At 35.8% G+C, this 17,782-nt stretch overlaps 1 protein-coding gene across 2 annotated transcripts in view; it reads left to right on the forward strand.

Annotated features, from left to right (window-relative positions):
* NDST3 (N-deacetylase and N-sulfotransferase 3) overlaps positions 1 to 14,303 on the forward strand; it is a 210,814-nt gene extending 196,511 nt beyond the window's left edge. The window contains 2 exon segments of one of the 2 annotated variants that reach the window (NM_001266899.1): positions 10,566 to 10,668; positions 12,639 to 14,303. In NM_001266899.1, the coding sequence (NP_001253828.1) occupies positions 10,566 to 10,668; positions 12,639 to 12,758 (223 nt within the window). In that variant the 3' untranslated portion in view covers positions 12,759 to 14,303. 2 annotated transcript variants of the gene reach the window in all.
* The last annotated feature ends 3,479 nt before the right edge of the window (positions 14,304 to 17,782 follow it).

Here is a 17,782-nt window from a genome sequence, read left to right on the forward strand (position 1 = left end):
TTTTAATTACATGGACTGAGCCTTTAAAAAAAACTGAAAAAGACTATCATGGAATTTTTCCATTGTATTTTTCAGTATAAAACTCAGTTCCACAGATAAAGTAGTTTTCCCCTTTTTTGTACTCTTCAATATCAATTTAGAAAGCGAGAGGCAGGTTCCCTTTACCTTTCAACAAACTTTACAGTTAAAAAAAAAAAAAAAAAAAAAAAAGATTAGCAGAAAAGCATCAAATACTGCTTATATCTCCTACAATCAAATATAGAGACACGTAAGGGAGGCATTTTGGTTTAGAGGACAAAGGAGTAGGTGGAACTCTGCAGTTTTGAGCTTCCTTCCTAAGAGTCATTTATACTTTGCTGTTATTATTAACCTTCTGACCTCTGTGTTTTCTATACTATGAGTACTGTCAGAGTTTTGTAGAGCTTAGTTCAAGTACTAACACAGACACTGGCCTTAGGTATTTAACATTCAACTTGACCTTGTGATTTCAGTTTGCACTTAAAAATTCAAGACCATTTTCTGTTCTATATCTTTTTAAGTATCTCTTAGAAAAGAAAGCTTTTATTTTCTAAACAGTTTTCTATTTCAAGTTAGGTTATCTTTGGGTCTTTTTTTATAGAGTATGTAGCAAAGTATTGTATTTCAGAAAAAAAGTACAGTATTCTATAAAGACAGAGTTGCTTTTTCTTACGGGATGGTCCTTGACCTGCATGCTGTGTATTTGTCCCCTCTGCAGCCAGCTCAGCAGCAAGCTTTTTATTCATCTCCACTGCTGAGAAAAGGCAGTGTAAACTTAAAAGAGTATCAAAGCAACGTACTGTATACAAAGAACTGTAGGTCCCTTTGCACCTGGGCTGCATCTAGCAAAATTACTGATTATATGATTCTCTAACCTGGTTGGGGGCTCAGTGGGTGAAATAGCAAGATAAGATATGTGTAGTCCCTGAAACCACAGTTTCTGTTCCAGCAGTGCCACCCAGGCTCTCACCCTGCAGGTTGAGATAATGTGTTTCCATTCCATTTCTTTTTATATTTTCTTGTCAATCATCAATTGGCCTGACACAACTTGTAAATCCGGGCAGTGCACCAGTTGTAGAATATTTGGAAGTTTCATGTCATTGTCTGGGGTCTAAATTGATTATCCTTCACCCTATGCCCTTTGTAGTTGTTTATCTGAAAACTGTCTTCACAATTTACTTACTCCTGTTAGAGTAACTATACTGATAGCTGTTTCTGTAGTGCTGTGGAAATATTGAGGATGACTAGAGGTACAAAATATATATCCTCAGAAATGCCATTTATACCAGTTTGTATACTTTGTACACTTTGGTATTGCTTCTTATTTTTTCTTCTTATTTTCCTGCTGGTGATAATGACGACTATCTCACTGGTGCTTAAAAAAATTTTTTTTTCTCATTGGAAGACCTCTAAGGATATAGTAAACTGCAAACCAATATGAATTCTCAACTAACTACATAAATCTAGTGCTTTGCATATAGTAGAATAAATGAATGAAGCAAGGTCTATACAAATGTTTTACTATGCAATCTTGGCATGAAAGAGTATTCCAATTTAAGAGATCTCTAAACTTACTATCTTCCATATAGCAAATTTCAGCATCAAAACTATTTTCAAGAAGAATCACAATAAGCCCCCATTGTCAAGACTGTTGTTTATTCTTTTCCACAAGTGCTAAAGAAAGCGTTCAAGACTTCTAAAGATATACAAAGTCACTGAAGAATTTGTGATGTCTTAAAATGATTAAGTACTGTCATCATGGGTGTTAAGTGATATATTTAATGTTAAATAATCTGATTTTCTCAGTGATCATGTGAATGAAATAAGCAAAATAAGCTTTAAAAATATAAATAAGAACTTTCTCATTCAATGAAGTAAATTATAATTTACAACTCTTGTTCCACATACCCTTAATCCCTAAATGGAACTGATATATTAACATTACTTTAGTTTTTGTGTTACGTGTTGTATAGTATTTTGAAGCAATCATTTGAAATAAGACAGGAAAAATAATGCTTAGCATGGAATTGTGCTAATTTGTATACACTAAAATGAAAAATATGAATTTTTAGTTTTGCCATGAATACATCTATTCACAATTATACCTAGCCATCAATGCCTATGACAGGTGTCTTCATGTTTAGAAATACTAGTTAGCTAAATACCTGAACCTGGCATCTTTATGTCTCAGCCAGTTAACCTATTTGTCAAGATGAATGAAACCAGACTATGTTATATGAATTTTTAGTATTAATTTACTTTGAAAATGTCAATAAATTGGCAATGAGAATTTGAAAGCCGGGAGTTGAGTATATTTGTTTGTTTGTTTTGTGGATAAAGGTTAGCTAAGTCATGAAGGACTGAAGTTGTTTGAAAATCAGGACTTCAATGGCTTTAATATAACTTCCTTGGCAACCAAATTTATGTCGCCCATGAACTGTTTTCCTACCCACTGTAGATACATTTGAGTACAAACGTACTAAATTAAATCTTTCTTATTAGCAAATTATAGTAGCCATAGTAACTAAAATCTGTTGGTTCTCTGGATGGCATGAAAGAACACCTAGAAATGCTGAATAGGGAAAAGAAAAAAATAGTCTACTCGAATTTCTATGATAAATTTTTAAGTGGTTGTAACAGTTCAAAATAAATATACATTTACATGTCCCATATATCTATCTCTCTTCATAAAACACAATGTGATAGGTACAATTAGCTCCATTTTTTTCCGATTAAAAAAACTGGGGCACAGGAAAGTTAAGCCAAAAGTCACTCAGCAAGTAAGTTGAGGAGGCAGGATTGAAACTCAATTATCTCTGAAACCTACACTGCCAACCTGTTAAGCTCTTCATATTGGCACAGGATGTTAGAACCACAGACAAACAATACTGTGAATTTTTAATAGTGAATAGCATATTAACAGGAAGTGCTTCCTTAAAAAGAACTAGAACCTCAAAATGAGCTATTGTTGTCTCAGATTTTATTATGAATAACATCCATCTCCACGTGCACTGGATGTCACTTTTCTTCATAAATATGTAATCATAAAGATATGCAAATTAAAATACATTGAAATACCACTATGTTACCCATTAGAATGGCAATAATCCAAAAGACAATACCAATTTACTGTATTAGTCCATTCTCATGCTGCTATGAAGAAATACCCTAGACTGGGTTATTTAAAAAGAAAAGAGATTTAGGCCAGGTGGGGTGGCTGACACCTGTAATCCCAGCACTTTGCAAGGCCGTGGCAGATGGGTCACCTGAGGTCAGGAGTTCAAGATCAGCCTGGCCAACATGGCGAAACTCCATCTCTACTAAAAACTCAAAAAATTAGCCGGGCATGGTGGTGGGCACCTGTAGTCCCAGTTATTTGGGAGGCTGAGGCAGGAGAATCACTTGAACCCAGGAGGTGGAGGTTGCAGTGAGCCAAGATCGTGCCATTGCACTCCAGCCTGGGTAACAAGAGTGAAACACAAAAAAAAAAAAAGAAAGAAAGAAAGAAAGAGAGAGAGAAGAAAGAAAGAAAGAGAGAGAGAGAGAAATGAAGGATAGAAGGAAGGAAGGAAGGAAGGAAGGAAGGAAGGAAGGAAGGAAGGAAGGAAGGAAGGAAGGAAGGAAGGGAGGGAGGGAGGGAGGGAGGGATAATTATACAACTATATAAATTTGCTAAATAGTGCTGAATTGTATATTTAACAATATGTAAATTTGAAAGAAAGGGAAAGAAAGAGAAGAGGTTTAATTGACTCAGTTTTACATGGTTGGGAAGGCTCAGGAAACTTAGTTATGGCAGAAGCCAACTCTTCACAAGGAGGCAGAAGAGAGAATGAGTGCCAGCAGGGAAAATGCCAGATACTTATAAAACCATCAGATCTTATGAGAACTTACTGACTATCACAAGATAAACTGCCCCAATTATTCAATTACCTCCACCTGGTCCTGCCCTTGACATGTGGGTATTATTACAATCCAAGGTGAGATTTGGGTGGGGACACAGAGCCAAACCATATTGCAAATGTTGGCAAATGTGTGGAGAAACTGGAATCCTCACACACTACTGATGGTAATGCATAATATGTGGCCACTTTGGAAAGCAGTTTTGCAGTTTCTTAAAAACTAAACAGCATCTTACCCAACAATCCAATTTCATTCTAAGAATCTACCCCAGAATAAATGAAAACCTAAGTCCATAAAAGCTTGTAAGGGAATTATTATACCATTATTCATAATAGCTAAAAACTAGAAACAATACAAATGTCCTTCAACTGGTGAATGGATTTGTTATATCCACACTGGGGGGTGGGGGTGGGGGTGGGGAAGGAATGTTCAGAAAAGAAACAAATGTAGAGTTAGAAAGAGTTTATCTGGGCCACGCATGGTGACTCATTCCTGTAATCCCAGCACTTTGGGAGGCCGAGGCAGGCAGATCACCTGAGGTCAGGAGTTTGAGACGAGCCTGGCCAATGTGGTGAAACCCCATCTCTACTAAAAATACAAAAATTATCTGGGCATGGTGGTGCATGCCTGTAATCCCAGCTCCTCCAGAGGCTGAGGCAGGAGAATTGCTTGAACCCGGGAGGCGGAGGTTGCAGTGAGCCAAGATCGCACCATTGCAATCCAGCCTGGGTAACAAGAGTGAAACTCTGTCTAAACAAAAAACCAAGAAATAAAGAAAGAAAGACTTTATCTGGAACTAGGGATGACAGCAGGGATTGACTGCAATGGGCTGCAAAAATACGGGTTTTCAAAGGATAGTGGAAATGTTCTAAAAACAGATTGTGGTGATAATTATACAACTATCTAAATTTGCTAAATAGTGCTGAATTGTATATTTAACAATATGTAAATAATACCTCAAAAAAGTTGTTAAAATAAAATACATATCAGTAAAACGATTCCTTAAATAAGAAACATGTTTGCCAGAAGAGAACTGATTTTTAAAAACTGCTATGCTTATCCTATATTAGTAATATCTAAATGATGGTATTTTGATTTTGAAATTTACTGAATTGCTATTTTCAATTCAGTATTCACCCATAGAAATGGTTTTTCCATGTAAAGGCATTTCAGACACACTTTAGTCTTCCAAGTGTAATCTGAATGTTTTGTACGATTAACCCGCACGAGGGTAGAAATAAAGTCACGTTTCCATTAATATAAAAATGTCGGCCAAGCAAGAGGGCTCACGCCTGTAATCCTAACACTTTAAGAGGCCAAGGCGAGTGGATTACCTGAGGTCAGGAGTTCGAGACCAGCCTAACCAATATGGTGAAACTCCATCTCTACTAAAAATACAAAAATTAGCCGGGCGTGGTGGTGCATGCCTGTAACCCCAGTTACTCAGGAGGCTGAGGCAGAAGAATTGCTTGAACCCGGGGGGGTCAAGGTTGCAGTGAGCCGAGATCAGGCTGCTTCACCCCAGCCTGGGCGAAAGAGCAAAACTCCGACTCAATAAAAAGAAAAAAAAAAAAGTCACTGTTTAGAGGTTGAATCATTGGAGAATCTTGGTGCCCCTGCCCACAAGTCTTTTACCGTTATTTCTAAACATCCCCAGAAGATATTCCATACAAGCATAAGAACCATTCTTACCCATTCTTGTTTTACTCTTTAAATCAACAAAATTTTATTCAATAACTATTACGTGCATGACTCTGGAGACACAATGATAAACAAAGTATCCCCACCACCAGGTTAGGGTAGCCATAGAAGCGGACACTAAACAATACATGAACACTTCCTCCAAAATGTTCACTGCCTGAAGGCCTTGAAAGGAGGGGCCCAGCCATGAGAATGGTTGCCAGTGCTTACATAAAAAGATTGTTTCCTTGCTGTTCCACCAGACTTCACAGAAACACTGCTGCTTTCTGGACAGGTGTGGAGAGATTTTCTCCATCTTCTTATTTTTATTTTTTTGGAGTCTCGCTCTGTCGTCCAGGCTGAAGTGCAGTGGCGCAATCTCTGCTCACTGCAAGCTCCGCCTCCCGGGTTCACGCCATTCTCCTGCCTCAGCTTCCCAAGTAGCTGGGACTACAGGCGCCCGCCACCACACCTGGCTAATTTTTTGTATTTTTAGTAGAGACGGGGTTTCACTGTGTTAGCCAGGATGGTCTCCATCTCCTGACCTCGTGATCCGCCCACCTCGGCCTCCCAAACTGCCGGAATTACAGGCGTGAGCCACCGCGCCTGGCCAATTTTCTCCATCTTCTATTACACTTCTTCATTTGGGCTCTGAAATAATATTACTTCTGCCCCAAACTCATAAGACCTTCAATGAATAGCAGTCCCTTCGTCTATCTATGATGGTTCTCTATGAAGGACCAGACCCAGTCCCTCAGGCCACTGGGTAAATAAACATGCCATCCCTTCTAGCTTCTCCTTCTCATTTGCATCCTGACACATTTATACCATTGCCTATGAGTGTATGCATACAGATGCCTAGACTAGGTGCCAGCTACACACACACAGTTTTTTTTCTCAGTAAAGCCCAGCCTGACACCTGCTGCATAAGATCTAATTAATCAGCAGAGATAAAAGAAAAACTTATTTTTCTTTTGATTCTTAATTTTAGCATGTGTGGAGTTCAGTGTTTCTTAGAAAAACTTTCTCTCAGAAGACTACTCATTTTAATACACAGCATATGTATGTTCCAGTTACGTATCTACAGCAAGGTATATTAGCGAAAAGTGAATAACTGGTCTGGATTCTGAATTTTGATCACTTGAATACTTAAAATGAGTCAGAATTCAATTTTGGAAAATTGCTGATAGCAAAATGTTAATGAAAAATATTACATCAATCACAGACTTCCAGAAATGTTGTATTAGTGTTTCCCAAAGGCTTTCATGTACAGATTATTTAACTAATACGATCTTTATTAATGATCTCTTTGTAATTCTGTATATAACACTAATTTATTCAGTTGCCTTACTGATTCAAACAAGAATATAAACAGCATGAAAACATAAAATGTTGTGTCCTAATCTGACACAATTGCTTTAATAACGATGGGAAACCAGACTTTACATAAATGGAATGTGATTATTCTCTCTAATACACAAAGTCATACAGAGGCAGAAATTCAGGTTTGCATTATTTTCATAGGACTACAGTTATAAATTCTACAAGATTAACTACATATAGAGTACACCCCCAGGTACACACCCCCCCACACACACATTAGATCATACTATCATTTTAAGTGCTTTGTTAATGTATAATTTACATATAATCATCCATTGTAATTGTGCAGTTCAAAGAATACAAATGTATACAGTTGTATGTACCACCAGAATCAAGATATAGAACAAAAAGATATAATCCAAAAGTTTCCTCATGCTCCTCTGTAGTCAATACTTTCTACTCACCTTGACCCCTGACGATCATCAAGCTACTTTCTTTCACTTAGCATAATGCTTTTGAGTTTCCTCTATGTGGCGACATCTATCAGGAGTCAATTCTTTATTATTGTTATGTATTACTCCATTTTATGGATATACTACAATTTGTTTATCCTTTCACCGGTTGATGGACATGAGTAATTTGCATTTTTTTGGCTATCACAAACAAAGCTACTGTGAACAGTTGTATGGACATATATTTTCATTGCCTTCAAGTAAAAACCTGGAAATGGGAAATGGGATTGGCAGGTCATATAGTAGTTCTGTATTTTAATTTCTAAGAAACTTTACAAAGAAGCTGTAATATTTTTAATTTCTACCAACAATTTTATTTGTTCCATGTCTTTGCCAACACTGGATATTTTTAAAATCAGTTTTTCTACTGAGGGTACAGTGCTATTTCATTTGTAATTTATATTTGTATTTTGTATTTCCTTAATGATGAATGGTGTTCAGCAAATTTTCATTTGTTCATTGACCATTCATGTGTTCTTTGGTGAAGTGTCTGTTCCAGTCTTTTTTTTTTTTTTTTTGAGACAGAGTTTCACTTTTGTTGCCCAGGCTGGAGTGCAATGGTGCGATCTTGGCTCACAGCAACCTCCGCCTCCCAGGTTCAAGTGATTCTCCTGCCTCAGCCTCCTGAGTAGCTGGAATTACAGGCATGCACCACCATGCCTGGCTAATTTTGTATTTTTAGTAGAGACAGGGTTTCTCCATGTTGGTCAGGCTGGTCTCGAACTCCCGACCTCAGCTGATCCGCCCTCCTCAGCCTCCCAAAGTGCTGAGATTACAGCATGAGCCATCATGCCCAGCCTGTTCCAATCTTTTATCCAGTTTTTATTGATATTTTTATCTTTTGTATTGTTATATATTCTGAATACAAGTTCTGCATTAGATATATTTTTTACAAATATTTTCTCCCAGTCTGTGGTTTCCCTTCTCATTTTCTTAAGTGTCTTTATGAGAGCAAAATTTTAAATTTTGATAAATTCAAAATTAACGTTATTTTTCCCTTATGGTTCATCCTAAGAAATCTTTGCCTAACCCAAGACTGCAAAATTGTCTGGTTTTTTTTCCTATGTTTTCTTTCAGAATTTTTATAATTTTAGATATGTTTTTAGCCTAAATTTTTATAGTTATATTTAGCTCAATAATACATTTCAAGTTAATTTTTATATACAACATGAGGTAAGGGTCAATGTTCAGCTTTTTCATATAGATATCCAATTTTTCTTGTGCAATTTAAAAGACTAATCCTTTCCCATTGACTTACCTTGACAGCTATTTTTTGAAAATCAGTTGACTGTAGATGTGTAGATTTATTTCTGAATTCTTCATTTTGTTCCATTGATCCATTGGTCCACTGATGCCAACACCATACAATCTTCATTACTGTAGAATTACAATAAATCTTGAAATTAAATGGTATGAGTTCTCCAGCTTTGCTCTTTGTTTTCAAACTGTTTTAGCTTGTCTACTCCCTTTACATTTTTATAATAATTTTCTATTTCTGCTTAAAATATAGTCCACTGGAGTTTTGATAGGAATCATACTGAATCTATAAATTTGGAGAGACTTGGTATTTTAAAAATATCTAGTCTTCTGATTTATGAGCATAGTATAGATCCTTTTTTTCTAAAATTTATCTTAACAACGTTTTGTAGTTTTAAGTGTGCAGTCATTGCACATATTTTTTGTTAACTGTCACCCTAGGTATTTCAGGTTTTCACATTATAATGGTAAGTAAAGTGTTGGAAGTAGCATTCCTAGAAGTAGAACAGATTAAAAGCAAAAGAAAAACATTATCTGAAGAAATAATTCTAATTGAGAAGAAAAATGGCGATAGAATTATTGAATAACAAAAGCTACGTAAAGGAATTATCATTGCTGACTATTACTTTCACTTTTATATCTGAGCATACAAATTAGTGCTTTATTTACAGTGAATAATAATATAAAACCTACTTGGAGACCAGTAAAAAAGAAAAAGCCTTGAACCTAGAATCGGGGGCCTAGACTTGAGTCATGACTTGAATATTGAAGTATAGTACGAGATAGATAAACCTTGACAAGCATTTTCTCCTTTCTCATTTTGTGTTCAACTAATACTTGGCAAATGTTTACAAGAGCCAAACAGTATGCTAAATGCTATAAAATGGGAAGAATCCTTCACACCATATCCTTAAGTGTTAGAATGAAACCTCAAATGAGAAAGAGTTATATGAAATATTTTGGTAAGATAGAACGTATATTTAATGTGCTATTATTATGTTTATTATAATTATGGCATAAAAAGTTCATTTAGGCTGGGTGCCTAGCACTTTGGAAGGCCGAGGCAGGTGGATCACCTGAGGTCGGGAGTTCAAGATCAGCCTGACCAACATGGAGAAACTCTGTCTCTACTAAAAATACAAAAATTAGCCAGGCGTGGTGGCGCATGCCTGTAGTCCCAGCTACTTGGGAGGCTGAAGCAGGAGAATCGCTTGAACCCGGGAGGCAGAGGTTGCGGTGAGCTGACATCGTGCCATTGCACTCCAGCCTGGGCAACAAGAGTGAGACTTTGTCTCAATAAAAAAAAAAAAAAAAAAAATCATTTATAGGTGCTATTACTTTAAAACAAGCTCATACCAAAAGAAGAAAGTAGCTCTGAAAAAAATTAAATGGATTATAGCTAGAGAATCCTAAAAGTAATCACTCCATGATACACTGAAACCTTTTCTCTTCTATTACCTTCTAGTTGTATGATACAAGTAGCATCTAAATTCATAGACATGGATGAAGACTGACTTGTTTTTAAACCCTACAAAGAAAAAGAATGACTTGTTTCTAAACCCTAAAATAAAATTGAAAATTTATGCATTTTTTCCTTCCAGATGAAGGAAGTAGCCTTATTAATTTCTATTAATAGGAGACCTGCTGACAGTTTTTCTAGTAGGAACCTGGCAAACTCACAAATATGACAGATGAACTGAGAATTTAGAAGTATGCCAAAAGACTTTACGCAAAGGAATATAGTAAAAAGGAATTCAGTTTCTCTGGTTATAGATTGTTATCCAAGTAAAATATTTATGCATTGGTCATTATATCATATAAATTGGTTGAAAAATGATTTTCTGGTCTTTTTGTGTGTATTTTTTATTTTTTTAGGTTTGATTCTCACAAAGGTTTCTGGTGTCAGTTACTGGAAGAAGGTAAAACAAAATGCCTTGGAAAGAGCAAAGGAAGAAAATACCCCCCAATGGACTCTGATGTAAGCATAGAGCTTAAAATAACAAACTAAATCAGCAAAATGATAACCAATAATATCATCTATTTTCTTAAAAAACTAGTTAAAGTTAAAATTCAGCCTTTCTAAAACTTAAAAGTGCCATTTCAATTTCAGTACAGGTAGGTTGCTTGTTTCGATTTTACCCACAATATATTATTACTTGTCATGCAAGAATAAAGGAAAAAATAGAATTTGACATTCTGAAAAAGAATAAAGAGATAATATCTTATTCCAAAAAGAATGATACCTGCACAAAAATTTTAGCATAAAGGTTAACTGAAACCAAGACAGGAAATATATTCATTGAAAAGTGAAAATAAGACCAAGATTTCCATTTTTGGCTGGGTGTGGTGGCTCACGCCTGTAATCCCAGTACTTTGGGAGGCCGAGTGGATCACTTGAGGTCAGGAGTTCGAGACCAGCCTGGCCAACATGATGAAACTCCATCTCTACTAAAAATACAAAAGAAAAAATTAGGTGGGCATGGTGGCTCGTGCCTGTAATCCCAACTACTCAGGAGGCTGAGGCAGGAGGATCGCTTGAACCCAGGAGGCAGAGGTTGCAGTGATCCCAGATTGCACCATTGAGCTCCAGCCTGGGCAACAAGAGTGAAACACCAACTCAAAAAAAAAAAAATTCTATTTTTTTCACTGCCTGAGTCATTCTGTTTTAAGTGTGCCCTGGGCAGTAATATAAATTACTGATACAATATACTAAGTTTTGAGCTGTTAATATGGTAATAAATGAAAGAAGCAATACATTTCCCAACATCTAACTTACACTAGCAGATAATTTAGGCTTTGGAGAATGTAGATACACACTTTGCAGTATGTATTCAGCACTTCCTGTTTATTCTGTTCAGAATGGTGACACTCTGATTAAGTGATTAAGTGTAGCATTAATCACTTAATGCTACAGTTTTCTCCATTTCTATACCCCACATTTTTACTTTGATCCTTACTTGACATATATTAAGATTTACTAATAATATTTTTATTATTAGTCTAGTTAGTATATAGTTTCAATATAAGCATGCAAGTGGAGTTTGATTTGTAAATTTTTTTAGATCACAATTAATACATTATATTAACTGAGAATCCTCAGACCTGAGGATCCTAAGGTGGGCTAAATTTATTTGAATACCTTATCTAACAAAACTTTGAGGACTATTTTTTTGTGCCTGACCTGATAGATGCAGGGTCTGTCCTCAATAAACTCTTAATTAAATCATATACAGAAGAGGGGGGTGTTTCCGTTGTTTTAATGAACAAACTGCAATTTCAGAACTCCAATTTTCTTTGGCTGATTATTAAAATATACCTTCAGAGCACTGTGAAAACAACCCTTCTTTTCCCAAAAGAAATTGACATACAATTTCTATAGTATTTCAAGAAAGTAATATAAAATATATCATCTGCATTTATGTCAAAGCTATTTCCTGTACATTTATTAAAGCTAAACTGCTTAAGAGACACTGCTGAATAGCTTTCTTAGCATTTTATTTTACTCTGGTTTAACACAGACCTTATTAAATTTGGTGGTAGAGAAAGATAAGAAAAACACAACTTTTCAGGATATCATTTCTTCTCAACAAGGTTACTAAGTATTCCATATTGGGTTTATTTAAGGGAGTGACTGATTTCGTGAAAATAATGTCCAGAAAGGAGGTAAGAGTAAAGAGGTCTTCCCAGAGGTAATGAAAATACAAATGTGTAGGAAGGATTAGAGTGGGCAGTACTGTCACCACGCCGTTTGCCTCTTCCTAGTAAGAAAAATGCCAGTACCCAAGACCATCAGTAAAATATCATAGGATGTGCTAAATAAATAGTCCACATGCTAATACAAATTTTAATCCAGATCTGGTATACTTGATACTTATTTCAACGTAGTCAAAGTGTATGAAATATAATAAACAAAATAAAATGTACTTTTTTCTCCTCCTCTCCACTTAGAGCAGGACATTTCTGTCAAGCTACTATCGAGATCACAATGTGGAACTCTCAAAGCTGCTGCACAAACTGGGTCAGCCTCTGCCATCCTGGCTGAGACAGGAGCTGCAGAAAGTAAGATAGCACTGAGAGAAAACTCGAGACTTCATCGTCCATGTAGAACACACCTTTTCCAAAGCTTCCAGAAGCTACCAAAAGACAGTTGAAAAATATACCTCTTCAAATGAGAAAAAAGAACAAAGTTTCTTCCATGTGCTGGCATGTGGATGATAAGAAAAAAAGAAAAAGTATGTGTTAAAGCCTTGAGGCCTGTGGCCTTTCTCTTAACTCATATCTGAGCCTGTGGGATTATTGTAGACTACTGTGCACTCATGTGGAAGTCAATTGCAACCAACATAAATATCAAACACAAATGCAGAACTGTTCCATTTCATAGTAATATTTACACTTTTATATATCAACTAAGATTGTGTCTCTGTAGGTTTTTAGACCACTGTTTGCCTGTACAATGTTTTCTTATTCTTTTATTCTATAAACTGTCCTATGAAACAAGAAGCAAAATAAACTTCACAATGTAGCATAAAATGTCAAAAGCATAACACCCATGAAAAATGCTTGCCAAAATTTAAATCCACTTAAGTATTTAGAAATAATTGTAAATTATAATTTGTGCTAGATCAGAGTGGAAACGTAATATATGAGCTTTATCTGCACCAAAAAAAAAGATAAGTACTATAGCAAAAGTGATTTTTTCATATACATGGTCTAGTGAATATATGTAAAAATTACTAACTCTTCCATCACAACATAATTGTTATACTGAAATATATACTGTAAAGCTGTTGGATGGTAAATAGAAACACACTGAGTACACCAAAACAGTAAATAACAATGTAAAGTGTACTGACTGAATCCTCTGAAGGGGAGAAATTATAGAGGTCTAAAGACATATCATTGAGAATTCTATGTCCACTTGCTGTAAGCTGTGAATCGATCCCAGTAGTCCTCACTAGTTCTACAGAAATGCATGCCTAGAGTCTGAGGTATGTGTCATCTCCAGAAACAGGTTGACTTTCAAATATGAATAGCTTTTATTTAACGCTCCCCAAAACAAAACCTATTAAATGAAAACTAAAAACAGTTTCCCTAGATGATGTGATTAGACTATTTACATTTAGGTTATTAAAAAATTCCATTTTCCCAGATAGTTCAAAATAAAATTATGTAACGTGAAGATTTATAACAAAAAACAAATTAATATATTATTTGTAATCTAATGTCTGCAGTGATACTTTTGATATAAGGCAAAGAAACAAAAGCAGAGCAGAGGCTCACTTTTGAAAATATTTCACCCATCACTCTGGTGGAAGATAACAGTTCATAGGTACAATTAAGGATTAGCTACTAAATTAAATGCAGGAAGTACAAAGATGAGCAAGTTATGCTCTTGCAATATATTTACATTTAAATTGTAAATGATAGACATGGTTAATAAAGTTTTCAAAAAAGAAAAGAATACATCATACTTATTGTCCTGTTAACATTTACTTAATTTTTTTTTTGAGGCGGGGACAGAGTTTCGCTATGTCACCCAAGTTGGAGTGCAATGGTGTGATCTCGGCTCACTGCAACCTCCGCCTCCTGGGTTCAAGTGATTCTCCTACCTCAGCCTCCTGAGTAGCTGGGATTATAGCCACGCACCACCACACCCGGGTAATTTTTGTATTTTTAGTAGCGACAGGGTTTCACCATGTTGGCCAGGCTGGTCTTGAACTCCTGACCTCATGATCCACCCACCTTGGCCTCTCAAAGTGCTGGGATTACAAGCGTGAGCCACCATGCCCAGAATACTTAATTTTTAAATGTACTGTACATATACATAAAATTTAAGTAGTAAATTAATTCCCTGCTATGATTATAAGCCTTCATAAAATATTATCAAAGCTATGATTAGAAAAAAATGAGAGGAAAACCTATAGGAAAAATATTTTCATTGTCATTATAATGGGTAAAACTATCAATTACTAATTAGAAAACAAATTGTGAGATCTACTTACTATAAATGTTTAGATGTACATTATAATTACTAACTTTTTAAAAGTTTTATGTACCTAAAGAATATGCTAATTTTTAAATATACTATTAGTAGAAGAAATTGGAAAAATCACCAGTTTTTAAGACTCTTGACTCTAAAAGCAAAATCAAAGTCATTTGGACAAATATGGGAAACACAGTTTTCATTCTTACTGCTGTCTCTTTTAGAGCAGCACATGCCAGACATGCTGGGAAAATTACTATAGTCTTCCATCTCCACCAACTTAACAAAACTGGCTTAGGAAGGTTAACCATAATGAGAATAGGCCCCAGCAATTATATACAGTGTCATGTTTTCATTTGGCAACAACATTTATTCTAATAAAAAAAAAAGAAAAGAAAAACTGATACATTTATGCTTTAATGGTAAGATATACCTTTGAACTGCTAAGCAAAGCTGCTAATGGCATATTTTGTTTAGGTAAATCGAGTTGACGGAACACCTCATCCTTTTAAATAGATGTCAAAAACATACTCCATGTTCGTATAAAGATAGGAGAAAAAGGAAGAGATCTTACCAAAATTTATTCATTCACAAGTACATGTATTATGCTAGCTAGAGCAGCAAACCTGTGAAAGGATTTTTGACCACTCAATGTGTCTTGAAGACAGCATCAAATTCTAGAGGACACGCATACTTTCCACATTATGTACTCCAACTAGTTAATATGCTAATCTGAAAATAACATAAATACATATGAGAAAATAATGAGAGATAATTTGAGTTAAAACTAGCTTTGTATAGAATTCCCTTTTTCATTGTTTAAAATATGAAACTTCCTCAGGAAGAAATGAAATGGTTATTTCAATGTTTATAGCTATAATCTTGTCATTCACATTGAATGAAAATTACTGGAAACATTTTTTTCTCTGAGTTTTTTAAAATAAAAAACCTGGATATAATTCTGATAGTAGCATGGTACCTCATATGTACAACAATAAACTGATAGGAAAACGAAGAGTTTGGGCCTGGTGATTTTAGGTAATCAGTAGGTATTTTATTGTTTTGGCCTGAGGGTGAGTGGGAGGTGGTTACAGAACATAGATACCACTAACATAATTCAAAATGAAGAGATAGAAAGCTTTCAAGTAGGATATATATCCATCCTATATTTATAAAACCTTTCACAGATCATTCTCTTCCTAAATTTATATGTTACTTATAGTGATTTTTTTTTACTTCCAATAAATATAACACAGCTCCTAGGTCATTTATGGGACCCTAGAATAAGAGAATAAGAGAATCACACAGCTGTCACTGAATGGACTTGAGAACAGGAATGATTATAGCATTTCTTACTCCCAGTATTCTGTTCTGCTCCACACCAATGAGCCCATTTCTTTCTTCAGAGTTTTAAAACGTGTTCATCTCTCTTTTTCAAAAATCTAGCAAAACGATCTCTGCAAAAAAAGGAGGGAGGGGGATTTGGGGAGTGTAAAGTTAGCCATTTATCTTCATTCTCCACAAGTTTTCTTTTCTCTCTTCCAATCCCTTTCTTTTCTAGACATCAGCTTTTCACATGTTGCAACCCATCCTATCTTGGGGCACCAGCTGAATTCCCCACAGGCTTGCCTCCCACACACACGGCTCACTGATTGAGCTGGAACATCTCATCTCATCTTCTGCCTTCAGACTGTGATTTACAGCATTGGCTTCCCTGGTCCTCAGGCTTTCAGTCTCAGATTGAATTACACCATGAACCACCCAGTCTCCAACTTGCACAGCAGATTACGAGACTTCTCAGCCTCAAGCATGTGAGCCAATCCCTCATAATAAGTCATATGTACATATCTCTCTCCTATTAATTCTGCTTTTCTGGAGAACTCTAAGGCACACAGTTTCACTTGGATTCCATCCCCCCAGAAATCTGCAGTCTACTTCAAGTAAGTCTTTCACCTGTGGCCAAGGATACCTAACAGAATTTGAGGGCCACTTCTCCCCAAACCAGTGCGGTTACCAGTTCTTGCCATTTATTGTCCCTAATTTGTTGTCTATAAGAGTTCTCTAAATACTCAGTGCTCTTAATAAAGGTTACAGAGTAAAATTTATTCACTTATTTGTTAGTACTGAAACTAATAAGTTGAACCTTCTTCCATTAATCCTGTAACTATCCTCATATTTACGTATCTGTCACATCTCAGTCTATTCCCAAAAGTTATAAATACAAAAATTAATAAATCACTAAAGTTGGAATTAGTTACATGCTCACCATCTCCTTTGGAGCATCTCTTAGAGAAAGAGGAATCATGAATAGTATCAATAAGTTAAAAAAGACATTCACTTTCCAGAGTCAAGTCAAATATCTCATTTATTATATTATAGTCAGAGTTCTCCAGAGAAATAGAACTAGTGGCAGATACATATACATATATATATACATATAAGCATGCATACACACACACATACACACACACATATATAAAGACTCATTATAAGGTATTGGCTTAAATGATTTTAGAGGATGCAAAGGCCCATGATCTGTCATCTGCAAATTGGAGACCCAGGAAAGCCAGAGGTGTAGTTCAAAGGCCTGAGAGCCAGAGAGCCAATAGTGTTGCAATCTGGGTTTGAAGGCCTAAAATCCAGGAGCACTGAGGACAGGAGAAGTTCAATGTTCAGCTCAAGCAGCCAGGCAGAGTTAACTGGACCTTCTTCCACCTCGTTCTATTCATGCCCTTAATGGATCGGATGATGCCCATCAACACTGGGGAGGGTAATCTGCTTAACTCAATCTACCAATTGAAATGCTAATGTCATCCAGAAACACCATCATAGCCACACCCAGAAATAAGGTTTCACCAGCTATCTAGGTACCCTGTGACCCAGTCAAAGTTGACACATAAAATTAGTCATCACATTTACTTAGCAATCCTTTCCAAGGAAGTCAAAGCAAATTTTACAAATTAAATGCTCACAGCATAAAGTCTCCAAGATATTGTTAGAAAGAATGTATTTGCCCACATTTTACCATACAGAAAAGTGAATTACACTGAATAAAATGTGAGATATTTCCAAAGCACCCAGAATCCGTGACAAATCTTATATAAAACTG

The sequence above is a fragment of the Macaca mulatta genome, chromosome 5, assembly GCF_049350105.2.
Source record: "Macaca mulatta isolate MMU2019108-1 chromosome 5, T2T-MMU8v2.0, whole genome shotgun sequence".
In the NCBI taxonomy this organism is placed as follows: domain Eukaryota; kingdom Metazoa; phylum Chordata; class Mammalia; order Primates; family Cercopithecidae; genus Macaca; species Macaca mulatta.